This window comes from Canis aureus, chromosome 12 (genome assembly GCF_053574225.1).
Source record: "Canis aureus isolate CA01 chromosome 12, VMU_Caureus_v.1.0, whole genome shotgun sequence".
In the NCBI taxonomy this organism is placed as follows: domain Eukaryota; kingdom Metazoa; phylum Chordata; class Mammalia; order Carnivora; family Canidae; genus Canis; species Canis aureus.
The window spans coordinates 25,089,391-25,106,411 of NC_135622.1; the positions used below are offsets into that span (position 1 = coordinate 25,089,391).

Below are 17,021 nucleotides of genomic sequence, written 5' to 3' on the forward strand. Positions count from 1 at the left end.
AGTGGCCCCATGCTCATCAGCCCAACATGATGCAGTGTGCCTAGGAGGTGACAAGCCAGACTTGTGTACGGAGTGAGAAGTTGTCCTCTTGGACGGCAAGCATGTCATTCGGGAGCCAGCGTGTGAACTGAAGCCCCGGCTAAAGCCATCCTGAGGCCTGGTGCTGTGCCTCCTCCCCAGCGGGTCCACAGCAGTACCTGCCAGCCCTCTGGGACCTCCCGGCCCGGCTGCCTCCATCCTGCAACGTCAGCTTCAGCCCCAGAGCGGAGCAGGCGGTTGTCCCTGGGCCCTCCTCTGCCCCAGCACGTGGATGAGCTCAGGTGGGTAGTGGGGGAGCGAGGACTAGCTCAGGGCAGGCAGCGGGGCAGAGAGTTGGGAAAGCACTTGTCTCCTTTATTCAACAGCCTCGGGGGCACCTCAGCACTGGCCAGGCAGCCAGAGGAGAAAGCCGGCAGGAGGTGGGGGGCAGGGAGGCGCCCACCCTCATTTCCAGTCCTTGAAGAATTGCTTGAAGATGGGGCTCTCGCGGCCCTGGGGCAGAATCTCCACCTGCAGGGCAGAAAGAGGGAGAAGTCTGGCCCTCAAGGTTCCACCCTTGGGCTGCCAGAGGAGAGATGCCCAACATCCTCTTAGCAAACACCATGTACTTTTGGGGCCCCTGGGTGGCTCAGTCAGTTGAGCATCCACTCCTGGTTTCAGCTCGGGTCATGACCTCAGGGTCTTAAGATCAAGCCCTGTGCTCAGCACGGAGGAGTCTGCTGCTCTCCTCCTCCCCCTGCCCCTCCCCCATCTCGTACTTGAGAGCTCTTTCTAAAAAAATTTTTTTAAGATTTTATTTATTTATTCATAAGAGAGAGAGAGGCAGAGACACAGGCACAGGGAGAAGCAGGCTCCATGCAGGGAGCCTGACGTGGGACTCGATCCCGGGACTCCAGGATCACGCCCTGGGCCGAAGACAGGCACTAAACTGCTAAGCCACCCAGGGATCCCCCTAAATTTTCTTTTTAAGCAAAAGAAAACACCATGTACTTTTAAATGTTGAAGGATTAAAAAGGGCTTTCCCACTGGAGGGGGCCAGTAGGGAGGCCTGACAGTTCCTGACTGTGCCCAAGGGTTTCCTGCCCTTCTTGTCCAGTCTGTGGGGCAAGAGGCCACAGGAAGAGACCCCGGCGAGGGGGGGAGGGGTACGACACAAGGCGGCTCCTCACCTGAGTGTTGGGGGCATAGCGCATGCGGGAGATGAAGTCCTCGGCCACTTGGAGAGCCGCCTGCCGCTCCTTCTCGTTAGCTTTTCGCCCTGGATCAATAGGAAGGGGATTGATTGATTGATTGATTGATTGATTGATTTTTTAAAAGCAGGGACCCTCTCTAGCCCACATCCCATTTTCTCAAGGGAACTTAAGGTGGGATTCCATAGAATAGCTGGACCAGGAGGTGCTAAGATGCTGAGGAGCTGTTTGGAGGTGTGAGGTCAGCCCCTTGAGACTTCTCCCAACCCGGCAGCCCCAAGTGGGATGAAAACTGTTCCTCCTATCTGCTCTAATCAAAACCTTCTGCTCCGACCAGGGCCCCACGGATATTCAGAACTAACATTCTCTGTGGCCTGAGACTCTAAATCTAGAGTCCCACCCGGGACACCTCGCCTCTGAAGTCTGTCAACTGTGCTGTTGACAAGTATCAACAAGTATCAAGCCTTTTGTGTAACACTAAACGGGACAAAAGGGTGTGATTTATCATCATCTTACTCCCATAATGCCCAACAGCTGAAACTGGCCTTATGGCTCTGCCATCAGGTCTGCCACCTAAGAGCCTGTAAAAAGGAAGACCATAAGTTATCCTTCCCCTCCTGTGGGCAATCTCTTTCGTGCAAGATGTGCTCAGTTTAAAGCAAGAGCCTTCTCTTCCTGGCTCCCAATTTTTTCCCCCTCTGGTTTCTCTTTCAAAAATGGTTCGGTTCTTTGCTTGGGGTTAAATTCCCTTCCGTGGGCATCCGGGAACCCCTCAAGCTTGGAAATGGTTCATGGGAAAGATACTCTGGCAGGAAGGGAAGGGCAGCCCCAGTGCGCAATTTCCGATTGCCCTCACCCCAACTCCTAGAAGGCTCCACGCTGCCTGCTGCTCTGGCCCTTCCCTGAGCCTAGAGTACTCCTGGCCAGTAGCCACTATCCTGAGAATGCCCAATCCTTCCCCATCTTCCTGGCCAGGCTAGGGCTGCGGGTTTCTCTTGGCTTTGGTTGCCCCCACAAATATTTATTGAGCAAAATGCTATTTCATCAAGACACCAGAGATGATATGGTTCCTGCTTTTGGGAAGTTTATAATCCGGTCAGGAAGGTAAGACATGCTGGAGAAAAGACAGGCATGGAGAAGTAAGGAGGTTCCCGGGGCCAGTCAGAGACTCAGAGCTTTGTTTCAACATTTTTGGAGTTAAACCAAGAGAACAAGCTTATACATGACAGTGTTTCTATCTCCAGCCAGTACAATTTCTTGGAAAAACAAGTTCTACTAGTTCTTTACTGAGGACACAAAGTGAGATTTAATTTATGTAAAATTGCTCTGTCACACCCCAAGGTAGAATAGCAAGATTGGGGTCCCAGCAGCCCAGAAGGCTAGGAGTGCTCTAGGACAGCAATGCTTGACGGTAATCCTGGGCCAGCATCAAGGCTTGAACCAATTAGATATGCAAAATCTTTGGCTGGGGGCCAGGTGGAGGGGGTGTCCAGCCTTCTGTTCTAACAGGCCCTCTGGTGATTCTAAGGCTTGCTGACATTTCAGAACCTTTGCCTGGAATTTAGGGGGTGGGAACAGCAAAGAGAAACTGCTCAGCAGCTCCCTGAGGCTGTTTTTGAAAGCAGTCAGGCAGGCTGAGCCCTCTAGTGGGAAGTGTGCCCAGGTCAGAGCAGCTGCAGGGGCCTCAGGCTAGAATGGAGAAACCCCCGGGTACCTTTCCAAATGTAGATCTTGCCACAGAGCCCATTGTCCAGCACGAAGCAGTCATCAGACAGCAGCAGCTCAAGGGCAAAGGGACTGGAGTCGGCCACCTTGGTCAGGTTCATCTGTCCAGTGGCATCGGAGACCTGGGGGAGGATGGGCAGTGCCAGATCCCACCCCCTGCCCCCAACACACAGCCCTAACCTCCGCCCATATGCCATGGCCCCCACGGCCCCCGCTCACGGCCCCAGCCCAAGGAGCAGAGAGGAGACTGGAACCACTGCAGAAATTAAGTAGATTCCAAGTCACAAATAAATGCAAAGAATCCAAAAAAGTAAAGCTCAGCATCAGCTTCACATCTCCTTCTCCAAGAATGGGCTGGAAGTGAAGTGTCAGTATCTCCTCAGGGGGCCAAACATCCATCCATTTCCCATCCTCCCCTCACTTGGAGCCCTGGATAAACCACTGTGCTGCCCCACCCAATCTTCCCTGGGCTTTATCCTGTCCCTAAAGCACCCCTGCCTGGACCCAGGGCAGGCCCGGAGCACCTACCTTATACAGAGCCGCGGCCTGGGCGTTTGTCCGGTCCGCTGTGAGGTCTTCCTCAGGGTTGCCCTCCTTCAGAGCAGGCTTGGGGCCCAGGACCTAGAGGGGCCAGGGCAGGCCAGGTTTCCAGGCATTCCTGGGCACCTGTCCCAGACCTTCCCAAGCCATCATGCCCAAGGCTATCATATCTGAGGGAGGTAAATTGTGTCCCGCACAAGGGGGTGAGAACTGGGTCCAGCCCAGTCCACCTGCCAGGCCACTGGTCCATCTGCCCAAAAGGCAACTTTACTCTGAATCACACGAAGGCATCCTATGATCCCTTATGATCATAGCCCACAGCATCCTTAGCTCACAGCCCTAAGCTGTACACAGACCACCCACCCCCATCCCTGCCACCCTCATCTGACCACCCTCAACCCCTCCCCCAGCTTCTCCCGGCTGCCCATCCCAATATCCCCCAACCTGGATCATCTCTGCAGGTTCTTCCCCGTCAGTGACAATCTCCACTTGGGCCTTGCCCTGTCGCTCACTGTCCCGGATGGCCAGGGCCAGGTCCCGTGCCTTGTTGCGCTCCAGGATGTTGGACTTTCCACCACACCAGGTGAAGATGTTCTGGAGGGAAGTGGGGAGGCTCAGATCCCTGCATCCAGCTTGTTGACTGTATATGTGTGTGATGGGGGTGTGGGGTGGGGGTGTTCCTGAAGAACTGCCCCGGGAGGCAAGACCATCTAAGACAACACAGCAATCTTTGCAAGTGTTTCTCTGGCCAGCCCCATCCACCTCCTGCTTTGTTTCTCCACATGGCTTTATCCAAATAGACTTAAAGGTCTTTATCTGGTTTGTAATTTATGTCCCCTGACTAGAAAGTTTCATTAGGGCATGAGGGTTGTGTTTTGCTTTGCTTTGTTCACAGCTGCGTGCCCAGTACTAAAACAGAGATGGCACAAATTTAGGCACATATTATTTTTTTTTAATTTATTTATTCATGATAGTCACACGGAGAGAGAGAGAGAGGCAGAGACACAGGCAGAGGGAGAAGCAGGCTCCAAGCACCGGGAGCCCGATGTGGGATTCGATCCCGGGTCTCCAGGATCGCGCCCTGGGCCAAAGGCAGGCGCCAAACCGCTGCGCCACCCAGGGATCCCTTTAGGCACATATTAAATAATGAATGAATGAGTGACTGGGCGAATGCCATCCTGGTGCCCCGTATCTCACACGGGTACTCGCCCCCTGCTGAGCTCGTCACCTGTCTCCAGCTCCCTGCTGCTAGCCCTCCTTCTAAACTGCTCCTGGGGACGCCCAGGTGGCTCAGCGGTTGAGCGTCTGCCTTCCGCTCCGGGCGTGATCCTGGAATCCCGGGAGAGTCCCACATCGGGCCCCCTGCATGGAGCCTGCTTCTCCCTCTGCCTGTGTCTCTGCACACCCCCTCTCTCTGTGTCTCTCATTAATAAATAAATAAAATATTTAAAAATTAAAAATTAAAAAAAATAAACTGCTCTGGGTTGGTTTCCTGCCTGGAACCTTCAGCACCAGATGCAATCCAGACTCCTCGACCAGTCTCCAGACCTAGGTCTCAGGCTCCAGAACCCTTTCCGTTCCCTCCGCTCCTGTCCACACCCAGGGATCCATCAAGCCAGTCCCTTCCCTGCCGTCAGCATGTGTGTCTGCACCTCACCCCCTTCCGCTGCCCCAGCTCACCTGCCGCACGGGCTGTTAAAGCATCATCCCCGCCCCCCCCCCGCCCCCTCCCCCCGCCCCCAGGCACCTTCCTGGGACTGGCTTCAGCTCCCGCTAGAGGGACCCCTGCCTGCCCCAAGCCCCTGGCACAGGCCCTGCCTGACAGTCCTCATCACATGCCACCGTGCCACACAGCAACGGGCCTTGTGGTTCCCCAGCCGACTCCGAGTGGGCATCAGAGACCCCGCGTGAACGGCCCAGCGGACAAATTCACGGCAGGGCGGGCGGCTGGCCAGAGCTACAGGCTGGGAGAGGAGAGAGTAAGCCGCGGGGCCTGGGTGGCGGAGGGGCTTCTGCTTTCGGGACAGGCGATGTCTTCTAATGGCTGGAGTGGCCTCTTGCCCCTCGCCGGCCTCCCGGTCCCTGCCGGCTTAAAGGGCCTGCGACTCACCGGGCCCAGGTCCAGGATGAAGCAGTCCCCGGTGTTGAAGCTGTCCCAGCTCAGCGCCCGCTCCGTGGCGCGGATGTTCTTCTTCCCCTTCACCTGGTACAGCTTCTTGATGGGGGCCGCCGTGGCCCCTGGGGAGGTCTTGTGAAATGCTGACTCCACTCCACCTTCCTGCAGCCCAGACGCCAACCTGAGTGGGTGACGGCCCCCCACCCCCGTGGCCCTCCCTACCCTGTCCCGGCAGGAGATGGGCAGAAAGATGGGGGGGGGGGGCCCAGGCCCGAGGGCGCCTGCGCCCTTCGCAGGGTGAGAACTGGCGGAAGGACGAGCGGCGGGGAGAGCAGCCGCGGGTGTGGGGGGGCGCTGGGAGGTGGGCTCTGACCTGGTACTTGAGGCCACGCGGGAAGTAGCTCATGAAGAGGTCGGACTCGTTGCCCTGCACCTCGCGGTGCTGCACCGGCCGCTCCCCAAGCAGCGTGTTGAGGTGCACGGCCAGCACGGCGCAGGCCCCCTGCTCATCCCGGGACGACTGCTGGCCTGGGGGGGGGAGGCGCCGGCCCCTGAGACCCCGCCCCCCGCCTGGGCCACGCCCCCAACTCGCCCCCCAGCCTCCTTACCTATCCAGAGGTGCAGGTGGGAGAGCTCCTCCGGACCATTGTGCAGCACTAGGTAGGAGTCCCCGGAGAAGAAGACGCCCTGGTTCTCACGTGCTACCGGCACTGGCTTCAGCTTCTCCACCCGCCACACATGCAGGCCGGGATCCTGCACGGAGCCTGGGAACGGGGAGCCACTGCCGGAGGGAAGAGGGTTGGCGGTGGTGGCCCGGGCCCATGAGGAGTGGACCCCAGCAGACCCCTGGGCAGACCGGGCGGGCGGGGGACGGTGGCCTGGGGATGAGGGAAGGGGTGAGGGGGGCAGCCCTGGGGGTGAAGAAGGGGAGGGATGAAAGGGGGGGCACACAGCTTACCCCTGGGGGAGGGAGGTGTACATGCTGTTTCCGGTTCTGGAAAGACATAAGAAGCCACCATGATTACAAATGTTATGACAACCACCCTTCACATTGGCCTGGGGAGGCCCTTCCGGGTGTCAAATGCTATCATCTTCATTAACTACCTCACCTCCAAGAGCCCAAGATCACCCTGGCTCCATTATGCAAAGAAACTGAGGCACAGAAAGTCTAAGTCCAAAGTCACAAAGCTTGTGAGTGGCTAGTGAAAACTAGGTTTCTGACTCCTGGGCCAGGGTCTTCCCCTTGCTGTGACCTCTCAGCCATACCTCTCTTCTGCTTCCAGACCCTTAACACTGGGCATTGCACAAGGCTGACATACAGCTCTTTAAGCAATAACTGCCTATATTAGAAAAGCCGAAAATCAATAACTTAAGTTTCTACCACAAACACACCAAAGAAGGAAAAGCAGATTAAATCCAAAATAATCAGAAGAAAAGAAATAATAAAAATAAGAGCAGAAATGAATAGAAATAAAAATAAATAAATAAATAAATAAATAAAAGAAATGAATAGAAATAAAAATATATATACAGAGAGAAAAATCAATGAAGCTGGTTTTTGAAAAGAAAATCAATAAAATTGATGAACCTTTAGACAAACTGATTAGGAAAAAGAAAAGACACAAATTTCTAATTCAGAAAGATGATTCACTACAGATTCTACAAATATTAAAAGGATAAAGAGACTATTACAATACTTATACCAATATATTCCACAACATATATGAAATGGGCAATTTCCTTGAAGGATACAGATTATGAAAGTTCACTCAAGAAAAATAGATTACCTAAATAATTCTCGAATCTATTAAAGAAACTGAATTTATACATAAACCAACCCTGCCCCCTCCAATTCCAAGTCATGGTACATTCTTTTTTTAAGACTATTTATTTATTTATTTATTTATTTATTTATTTAAGAGAGAAAGAGAAAGCATAAGGTAGGAGGGGGAGAGGTAGATGCAGAGGTGGGGGAGAAGCAGACTCCCCCCACTGAGCAGGGAGTCCCATCTGGGGCTTGATCCCAGGACCCTGAGATCATGACCTGAGCTGAAATGAAGAGTCGGATTCTCAACTGACTGAGCCACTGAGGCATCCTCCAGTCATGGTATATTCTACCAAAAATTTAAGAAAGACATAATACCAATTCTATGCAAACTTTTCCAGAAAATAGGAGAGAATACTTCCCAATTCATTCTATGCCACCAGCATTATCCTGATGTAACAAACCAGATAAATATATTATAAAAAAGAAAATTAGTGTGTGCTTGGGTGGCTCAGTTGGTTGAATGTGTGACTCTTGATTTTGGCTCAGGTCAGAATCTCAGAATTGTGCGATTGAGCCTAAAGATGGGAGTCTGCTTGGGATTCTCTCTCTCCCCCTCCTATTGCCCCTATTCCCCATGCTCCCTCTCTCTTGTTCTCTCAAATAAATAAATAAAATCTAAAAAAAAGAAAAAATAAAAAAGAAAATGAGACCAACATCCCTCATGAACATAGACACAAAAATATTATCAAAATTTTAGCATATGTGGGGAATATAAATAATAGTGAAAGGGAATATAAGGGAAAGGAGAAGAAATGTGTAGGAAATATCAGAAAGGGAGACAGAACATAAAGACTCCTAACTCTGGGAAATGAACTAGGGGTGGTGGAAGGGGAGGAGGGCGGGGGGTGGGGGTGAGTGGGTGATGGGCACTGAGGGGGGCACTTGACGGGATGAGCACTGGGTGTTATTCTGTATGTTGGTAAATTGAACACGAATAAAAATTAATTTATTAAAAAAAATTTTAGCATATGGAACTCAATAATATACAAAAAAGATAAAATGCCACGACTAAATGACATTTATCCCAAAAATGCAAAGTTAGTTTAACATCCAAAAATCAATGTGACCCACCTTATTAACATATTATATACACATGAAAAAGAACACCTCTCTAAAAGGAAGCCATTTTAGATTTCTTTCTAAGTTGGCAAGACTGTAAATAAATTTTGTTTAAACCAAAAGCCTGATTTATGTCCCGCATATGTAAACATACGTTGTACACCTGCCTTGAAAACGAGTAGCCTGAAGGAAATCATCTTGTTCTTAAAATACTGACCAATGTTCCCACTTCCTGCATTCCTTGACATTAAAACTCATGGTTCTTGGGACACCTGGGTGGCTCAGTGGTTGAGCATCTGCCTTCCGCTCAGGGGGTGATCCCGGGGTCCTGGGATTGAGTCCCACATTGGGCTCCCTGCAGGGAGCCTGCTTCTCCCGCTGCCTATGTCTCTGCCTCTCTCTCTGTATCTCTTATGAGTAAATAAGATCTTTTAAAAAAAACTTCATGGTTCTTACTTATATGCTAATCTATAATCTCTGGAGCTTCTGCAAGATGTAGAAAAGTAGATAACCCTGTAAAAACTGTTTATTCTCTGGAGCACCTTCTTCCCTGTGAAGAGCGTATTTCTTGTGGCAGCTGTCCTAACTTGGGCTCAAATAAAACTCTCTTTTCAAGATTATTTATTTATTTATTTATTTATTTATTTATTTATTTATCTCACCCCTCTCCTTAGCTCCTGTAAGAGTCTTGTTGCTTCACCATCTTTGGAATTCCCATGTCGATGTGGATTCTCCATATGTATGCTATTACATTTAATTTTTCTCTTGTTAATCTGTCTCCTGTCAATTTGATTATTACCCCAGCTAGAAGGACTTTGAGGGACAGAGGAAATTTTTCCTCCCCAAACCTCAAATATCATATTATTCTATAGGTCAGTGAGAGCAATCTTTTTTGGACAAGTTACTCAGGGGAAAAATAGTAAAGGCAAGTATTTTAAATATATATATTATTTTTCATTCACTGTCTCTTTCCTAGGTTCTGATTACTACACAGTTTCTTTCTTTCTTTTTTCTTTTTTTTTTTTGGGGGGGGGGGAGGGCATCAAATACATAGCCCACACTAGCAAGCAATGTAACACAATTCAGCCTGTGCAGGTGAACAGCATTTTTGTAAGGTGAGCATCTGTGACACAGAGTAAGGACCCGGGGAATTTCAGGGTGAAGATGAAAACTGGTGCCATGGGGAGCTTCTTGGGGCTTGAGGAAGCAGGAAGGGCCAATCTTTAGGGGATGGGCAGGAGAGCAGAGGGTGTTGGGTCTGAGTAGAAAACAGAGGGATAGGGGATCCCTGGGTGGCGCAGCGGTTTGGCGCCTGCCTTTGGCCCAGGGCGCGATCCTGGAGACCCAGGATCGAATCCCACATCAGGCTCCCGGTGCATGGAGCCTGCTTCTCCCTCTGCCTATGTCTCTGCCTCTCTCTCTCTCTGTGACTATCATAAATAAATAAAAATTTAAAAAAAAAAAAAAGGAATCTCCATTTAAAAAAAAAAAAAAGAAAAAAAGAAAACAGAGGGATAAACAGGAGCAGCGGTAATGGATGTGAAATACCATGTGAATCATGACTTCTTTTCCATTCCTAACTCACAGCATAGCTGAAGGCATTTTTTGAAACCACTTTTTCCTAAAGCAGGAGGTGGTGAGGGGGAAGGTTGGGGGAGGGAAACTTTAACGTTCCTCCATTCCACAGAAGGTCACATGCTTGCCCACATCCCCCACCACAGGCTACTCAGCCTGTGACTCAGGTTTGAAGTAGTGGGGCGACTGCCCCACGCCCAAGCCAGCAGGAAGAGATGCTGTGAACAAGAGGGTCAATTGTTAGCTTCACTATTTTTCCTTTTGTGTTACTGATCTGTAAGCTTGGGCCATAACTCAGAAGCCAGCAGCCAACCCTCGAGACCACAGGCCTCCAAGAGCCACTGCAGGGTTTAGATGAAAGGGGTTTGGCCACCTGCTTCTTCAACACCCCAGCTGCCTGTTAAAATTACCTTGGAATCTTATAAAAACACAGATGTCCCAGCCCAAGGCCTGGAGATTCTGATTAGAGTGTGGAGTGGGGCCTGTGCATCTGCATTTTTAACACATGTTCCATGCAATTCTGTGCTGCCAGTTAACTGTCCAGAACGGCATCTCGCACCTGCTTGTACATTAGAATCATCAAGCTCAAAAAAATCCCAATGTCCAGGACACATACTAGAACAGTTAAAATCAGAGTCTCTGGGGTGAGGCCTGGATAGCATGTTTGAGAAGTCCCAGGTGACTCTAAAGCTCAGGTCAGGGCCGAAATTCATGCTGTCCCATCAGATCTCTGCCCGTTGGCCTTCTGCTCCAGGCTCTCACAGGTAAGAGGCCACCTGACACCTCTCCCATCCAGCTGTTCTGCCCAAACCCACAGCAACTTGAGCTTTCCCAGTATGCATACCAACCCATACCACCTCAGCTGTCCACGGAGACTTCCAGGACATTCGGTAGCCTCAGACTTCTCTGGGAGTTCCCCCAGCCCTCTCACTTGGGAGCACAGGCGTCAGTCTCTACTTGCATGACCTGACAGCTTCATGTCTCAGTCAGAGCAGCAGACTTGCTTGACACTCCTGCATTCCTCAAGCAGCCCACACCAGGGTCTATGCAATTCCATACAAAGTCTACACTGGGAGCTTGGCACTGGGCAGAGCAATGGTGCAGGCACAGAAATGAGAAAGAATAACCCATGTCTCATGGTCTAACTGGAGAGAGAAGTAAGGAGCCATCACAAAGCAGTGGGGCCACAGACAAACTTTCCCTAAGTGAGGAATGTCACAGAATCACAGATAGTCAGGGTTAAAAGGAGCCTCAATGCTTATCTTATCCTGCTCTGCATCTGCCTCCCAACGTATGCCTGTTTGCACACAGCTCAGGAACTCCTTCTATAGCATCCCTCAGCATCCTCCTCTTGAATACTTCTGGTGATGGAGAACTTACCACCTCACAAGACAGCCTCCATATATACATACCTCTTCCATTAAAACCTTTGTTTCTTCTCACTCTGCCATAGTCCACCGAGTTACGGATCTGCCCACCTGCCCTACTAGACTATAAAGGCCTTTTGGGCGGGGAGTGTATTTTGCCTCTCTTAGCTAGAACCTGAAGGGGAGCAAAATATACCACCCCAAAATAAGCCACTTTGGCATGTTGATTATTTTAAACCGGCTATTTTTTAAGAAGGATTTTGTTTATTTATTTGAGAGGGAGAGCACAAGCAGGAGTAGCAGCAGAGGGGAAAGGAGAAGCAGACTGCCCGCTGAGCAGGGAACCCAATGCAGGACTCAATTCCAGGACCCTGGGGTCATGACCTGAGCCAAAGGCAGACACTTAACCAACTGAGCCACCCAGGTGCCCTAAATTGGCTATTTTTAAGAAGCAGCAGACATTGGTGACATTCAGAAAACCAAGTAGAAGTTGCCCTTTGTAAGAGACATTTACACTTATAAGGGAAGTCTCCCACTGTCAGGGTGTCTCCTTACTGTATCAGGAAGGGAGGAGGGGGTGACTGCAGCAACTTATCAAAGAAGAAAGCAGCCACTTAAATCTGCATAACAACCTTACCCTTGTTCAGTAAGTAGGCTTTTCCTAGTAACCTCCCATAACTGACCCCCAACATATTTTGTCTTTAGCCTAAGAGGGTATTTAAGGTGATGGCTTTGACCATTTCAAGTTTTCCTGGATCTGTCCCAAGTATACAGGAGGTATCCGTGTTATTAAACTTTCCGTTTTTCCTCCTGCTAATCTGTTGTATACCGATTTAATAGACCAGCCAAAGAAACTAGAAGGGAAGAAGGGGAAGCTTTTCTGCCACTACAAACCCCACCCTGTGCCTGGCACCCTGCAGGTGCTCAGAGGGTGTGTTGGATACTCAGGACTTTGTGGGGCCATGATTCCTGGAGCAGCCAGAGCGTGAGGGAGAGCGTGGGATTTCACAGGCTGGGACAGGTTGTAGCAGCCCCGAGGCAGAAAGCAGAGGTTGAGGAATCCAGTGAGACTGTCAGGATGCCAAGGGTGGGGGAGGATGCACACCGTGCTGACCATTCCAGGGCCCAGACTTGGGAGGGAACCTGCCTTTGAGGACACCCTGGGGGACTTGGGGGCAGGGGGAGGTGTCCCTGTGATGCATACCTTTAAGGCAATGCTTGACAACTGTCAGGACAACTGCCCCTGCCTGCCCTCCAGTGCTCTCTCTGCCCTCCTCAGACTCTGACTCTAGATCTCTTCACTTCACGGTCCACCGGCCCCTAGAGAAATGCAACAGCCCCTCCCCCTCTCCCCAAGAAAGAGTGGAGGGGTGAACGTTGACGCTAGAAATGACAGCAGGTCCTCCCAGCCTGGGATGTGGGCATTCCCCGGGTCGGGAGAGCTGGGTCCTGAGCCCTGGCCTGGGGACTCTGGCTAGTCCTCTTTCCCCTGACACTAAGTGGGGCTCCCCACCTTCTCTCCTCCACCGTCACCTCCCTCCTCCTCCCCTTCCCCTACCCTCCAGGCCCAGGACTATACTCGGAGCTGAGGTCTTGTTGGATTTGCAGAAGAATGGGCTGTGCTACAGTTTGAATTCCCATGCTCTGTCCCCTTCCCCCCCACACTGCAGCCCACCTGTCTACAGTCACCTGGCCCTGTCTTAGGAACGGGCATCCCCAAATCTGTCAGGAGGTCCGCACCACCTCTCCCGCCAGCCAGGACACCGCCGGACCCAGGCATTGCTCATCAGGATCCTGGGCACAACCCTGGGGCTCCAGCCCGACGGTAAATGTACCTGGAGCCTGGCACCAAGCTGCCAGGACAGCGGGCTGGGGGACACCGGTCCTGGACAGAGCGGCCTCCAGAAGCGTGGGTCTCTGTCTCCAGAGCTGGCAGCCAGCCCTCACCTGCCCGCGTGAGGGTCCCGGGGGCCGCCCTGCCACTCGCACCTTTCCGCGGCTCTCCCGGCTCGCACTTCTGCTTTTCGGCGCGCCGCACCCAGCTTCTCGCTTCCCGAGGTGGGGCTGCCCCGCCCCCCGGCCCCTGGCTCCGCCCGCCCGCCCGGTCCCCTCCGGCTCGGGGACAGTGTGAGGGGCGGCCGCCTGGAGGGAGGAGGGCGCGGCGGGGGGCCCGCAGGGGCAGCGCCCCCGGGGAGGCTGAGGCCCAGCCCCGCCCCGCTGCTGGCTGCGGGCTAGGCTCCTAGCGGAGTCTGGGCCCCGCGAGGAGAGCCCCACGAAGGCCACCACGCTCGCCAGCCCCGGGGGACACGTCTGCCCTCCTCGGCCTCAGCTGGCTTAGTCACATTTCCTGGGAGTGGTCACTGCCTCCGCAGAGACTTTTTCCTCCTCCCCCAGACTTGTCTTTCGCCTTGCCCTGGATGCACACATTTGATTGATTGATTGATTTTTAAAGCTCACTAAGGAGGGAGTGCCTGGGGTCTGGGACACATTCTTCGCTGTGTCCTGTATGTCAAATGCCTCGAGTCTACCCTCGGTCATCTTCTTTTGTTCACCAGATGTTTACACACAGTCTTGGCACTGGGCACTCCGAGAGTCAGCAGTAGAAGGAAGGGTGGTTCCGGGTGCCTGGCTGGCTCAGTGGGTAGAGCATGTGACTCATAACCTTAGGGCTGTGAGTTTGAGCCCCACATTGGGTGTAGAGCCTACTTTCAAAAAAAAAAGAAAAAAAAAAAAAGAGAGAGAGAGTGGTTCTGGCTTATCCAGGGGGCCATCTCGCCTACATCACATTGTAGGACCCCAGAGCTAGTCTGGCCAACTTGCTTGCACACTTTCTAGAGGATGCTGAGGCCCTGAGAACACAAATGTCTGGCCCACAGTCCTGTGTGTCCAGACTCAAGGTCATCCAGGAATGAATGGCTGGCAGAGGCAGTATAAGGGAAGCTTCTATTTCTTTCTGAATCCATGCAGAGGGATGAAGCAGAGTTTGTGTGTGCTCCAGGAGCAAGTGGGCACCCCCCAGTTACTTAACCACATGTGTGGCTCCTCCATCAGGACTCTGGCCTGCCTGTTCAGCACACAGGCCTGCCCTGGCCTAGGTCTGGTCTACGGCCCCACCCAGGAGGCAGCAATTTGGGCAGCAGAACTAAGTCAATCCACATGTTAAAATTTCTGGACCAGAACAAGGTAGTAAATTCTCTTTGGAGAATGCAGACTAGCTGGCATCTGAGTGTCTCCATGCTTAAACTGCTGGAGCTTAAACTTAAGCGCAGCGTAGTCTGGGTTGTAGTACCAGCTAGAGCATTGTCCCCACGAGAACCGGAGGCTGGACAGATCATCTGGCAGAGTGGGAAGAGCTGAACAGTTTGACTACTTACTCGCTATGTTTAATCTGGAGCCTCCCCAAGCCCAATCTGTAAAATGAGCGGAAAGAGAAAGGCGAAGATTAAATGAGATCATAAAACTAATTAGCAAACAGATGCTAAATAGATAAACCTAGACTTCTTTTTCTTCCCAACAAAGAGGGTTTACTAGGTTAACCCCAGCACACATGCCGGCTGCCTCAGGAAATTAATGCCCCTGCACCCTCCAACCTCAAGCTTGTGTAGCTGGCAGGGGGATGGAAAATCATACCACACCTCACTGCCTCTTGCCCCCTCCCCTTACTTCCACCCTAGCAAGGCTATACCCAGGGGTAACTGGGGGGACTCTTAGATTCTGGACTCTGCATTACCCAGGACACAGGATGAATGGGAGTCACTGTTCTCCACATTTGAGCCTCGCTTGGTGAAACGTGGCCCCATCACCACAAAAATAAAAAGTTTCCTGAGTTAACAGCAAAACAAAGGAGCAGGTCACTCAGCCGGGGAATCCGAGCGCCTTAGCACTCAAAGCACGCTAAAACCTATCTGGCAACCGGACTCTAAAACTTGCTTTTCGGTTTGGGTTTTGTTCTTTGTTTTTCTTTTTGTTTTTTAAACCAGACTCACACTCACAGATGGAGTAAAAGAAAGCATTTCTTTAGCAAGGACCCGCCCTTTCCCGCCCCTCCTTTCGGGAAGCGGGGCCACACCGAAGGCGAGCGGGCGTGCCCGGAAGAGGGGAGCGGGGAGGTAGCTCCCCGAGGAGGCGTCCCGGGCCCGCCGAGCCCCTCCACGCCCACGGGGGAGCCGGGCGCGGCCGCCGGGACCCCAGAGCGCCGCCGGCCTGCGTGCGCCTCGCGGGGTAGCTCGGGGCGGCTGCCTCGGCGGCCCCCCGCGCCCAGGGCAGGCAGAGGGAGCGCCCGGGGGCCGGAGCCCGGCTGGGGGCGCTGCTGAGCCGCCCGCCGCCCCTGCCGCTCCCCGGGGCACCCGGACGCCCACGTGGACCTAGAATCCAAGCGGCGTTAGGGAGGCGAACCCCTGCCAAGCCGCGCGGGGAACTCCGCCGGAGACTGCCCCGGCCACAGCCCCGGCGACGGATAGATCCGCGGCCGCAGTCACGCTAACTGCGGCTGTCCCCTCCGTGCCTGTGTACTGCTGCTTCCCAGTCAGACCTTCTGCCTCTAATGGACGGACGAGTGTCAAGGAGGCTCAGAGGGGATGACTTGTCCAGGGTCTCACTGCCAGTTCAGCAGCAGAACCAGGATCCCAGCCAGGGCTGGTCTGACCTCAAAGCCCGGGCTAGGCCCGCAGTACCTCCTCCCCCTTCTCTCTATTCAGAGGAAGACAGGCCAGCCAGTGTCTGCCCCAGACAGCCAGGCCCTCCAGAAAGTGAGTCAAGCGGCACGTGGGCCACTCTTCCACCTTGGATCCTGAGTGGAGAGCCATGAGCGGCAGGCAAACCCCAAAAGATATCAGCTGCCAAAAGGCATTGGGATCAGGCTATGTATGGATCTGGCCTCCTGACACAGTGGTAACAGGACATTGTTTTCCTTTCTTGGGAAGCAGCTTGTTTTTATTATTTATTTATTTATTTATTTATTTATTTATTTATTTATTTATTTATTCTTCATTCATTCATTAATGAGAGATACTGAGAGAGGCAGAGACATAAGCAGAGGGAGAAGCAGGCTCCCCACGGGGAGCCAGATGTGGGACTCAATCCTAGGACCCCAGGATTGCCACCTGAGCCAAAGGCAGACACTCAACCACTGAGCCACCCAGGTGCCAGGAAGCAGCTTTAAAACTTGCAACTAAGGGAGCTGAGGTGGCTCGGTCAATTGAGTGTCTGACTCTTGGTTTCAGCTCGGGTCATGATCTCATGGGTCGCAGAATTGAGTCCTCAGTTGGACTCCATGCTCAGAGGGGAGTCTGCTTGAGATTCTCTCCTTCTGCCCCTCCCCACTCTTGTGCACTCTCTCTCCCAGATAATTAGTAAATAGGGATTTTATTTTATTTATTCATCTGAGAGAGAGAGAGAGAGAGAGAGAGAGACAGCACAAGCAGAGGGAGGGGCAGAGGGAGAGGGAGAAAAAAATCCCAAGCAGACCCCATGTTGAGGGTGCCCAACCTGAGGCTCTAGGGCTCGATCCCAGGACACCAAGATCATGACCTGAGCTGAAACCAAGAGTTGGATGCTCAACCTACTGCACCATCCAGTGCCCC

At 52.5% G+C, this 17,021-nt stretch overlaps 1 protein-coding gene across 4 annotated transcripts; it reads right to left on the minus strand.

The window, feature by feature from the left end:
- Positions 1-372: 372 nt before the first annotated feature.
- CAPG (capping actin protein, gelsolin like) lies at positions 373-13,745 on the minus strand. 4 transcript variants are annotated; one of them, XM_077843102.1, is made up of 10 exons: positions 13,429-13,745; positions 6,569-6,604; positions 6,219-6,391; positions 5,984-6,138; positions 5,605-5,772; positions 3,939-4,088; positions 3,483-3,575; positions 2,944-3,076; positions 1,209-1,297; positions 373-549 (listed from the first exon to the last, which is right to left on the minus strand). In XM_077843102.1, the coding sequence occupies exons 2-10, from the start codon at positions 6,589-6,591 to the stop codon at positions 484-486; spliced, it is 1,050 nt and encodes a 349-aa protein (XP_077699228.1). In that variant the 5' UTR covers positions 6,592-6,604; positions 13,429-13,745; the 3' UTR covers positions 373-483. The 4 variants fall into 4 exon arrangements, with proteins under 4 accessions (XP_077699228.1, XP_077699227.1, XP_077699226.1 ...); XM_077843101.1 differs by having other exon boundaries at positions 13,387-13,745; XM_077843100.1 differs by having other exon boundaries at positions 13,275-13,744.
- Between the last annotated feature and the right edge of the window lie 3,276 nt (positions 13,746-17,021).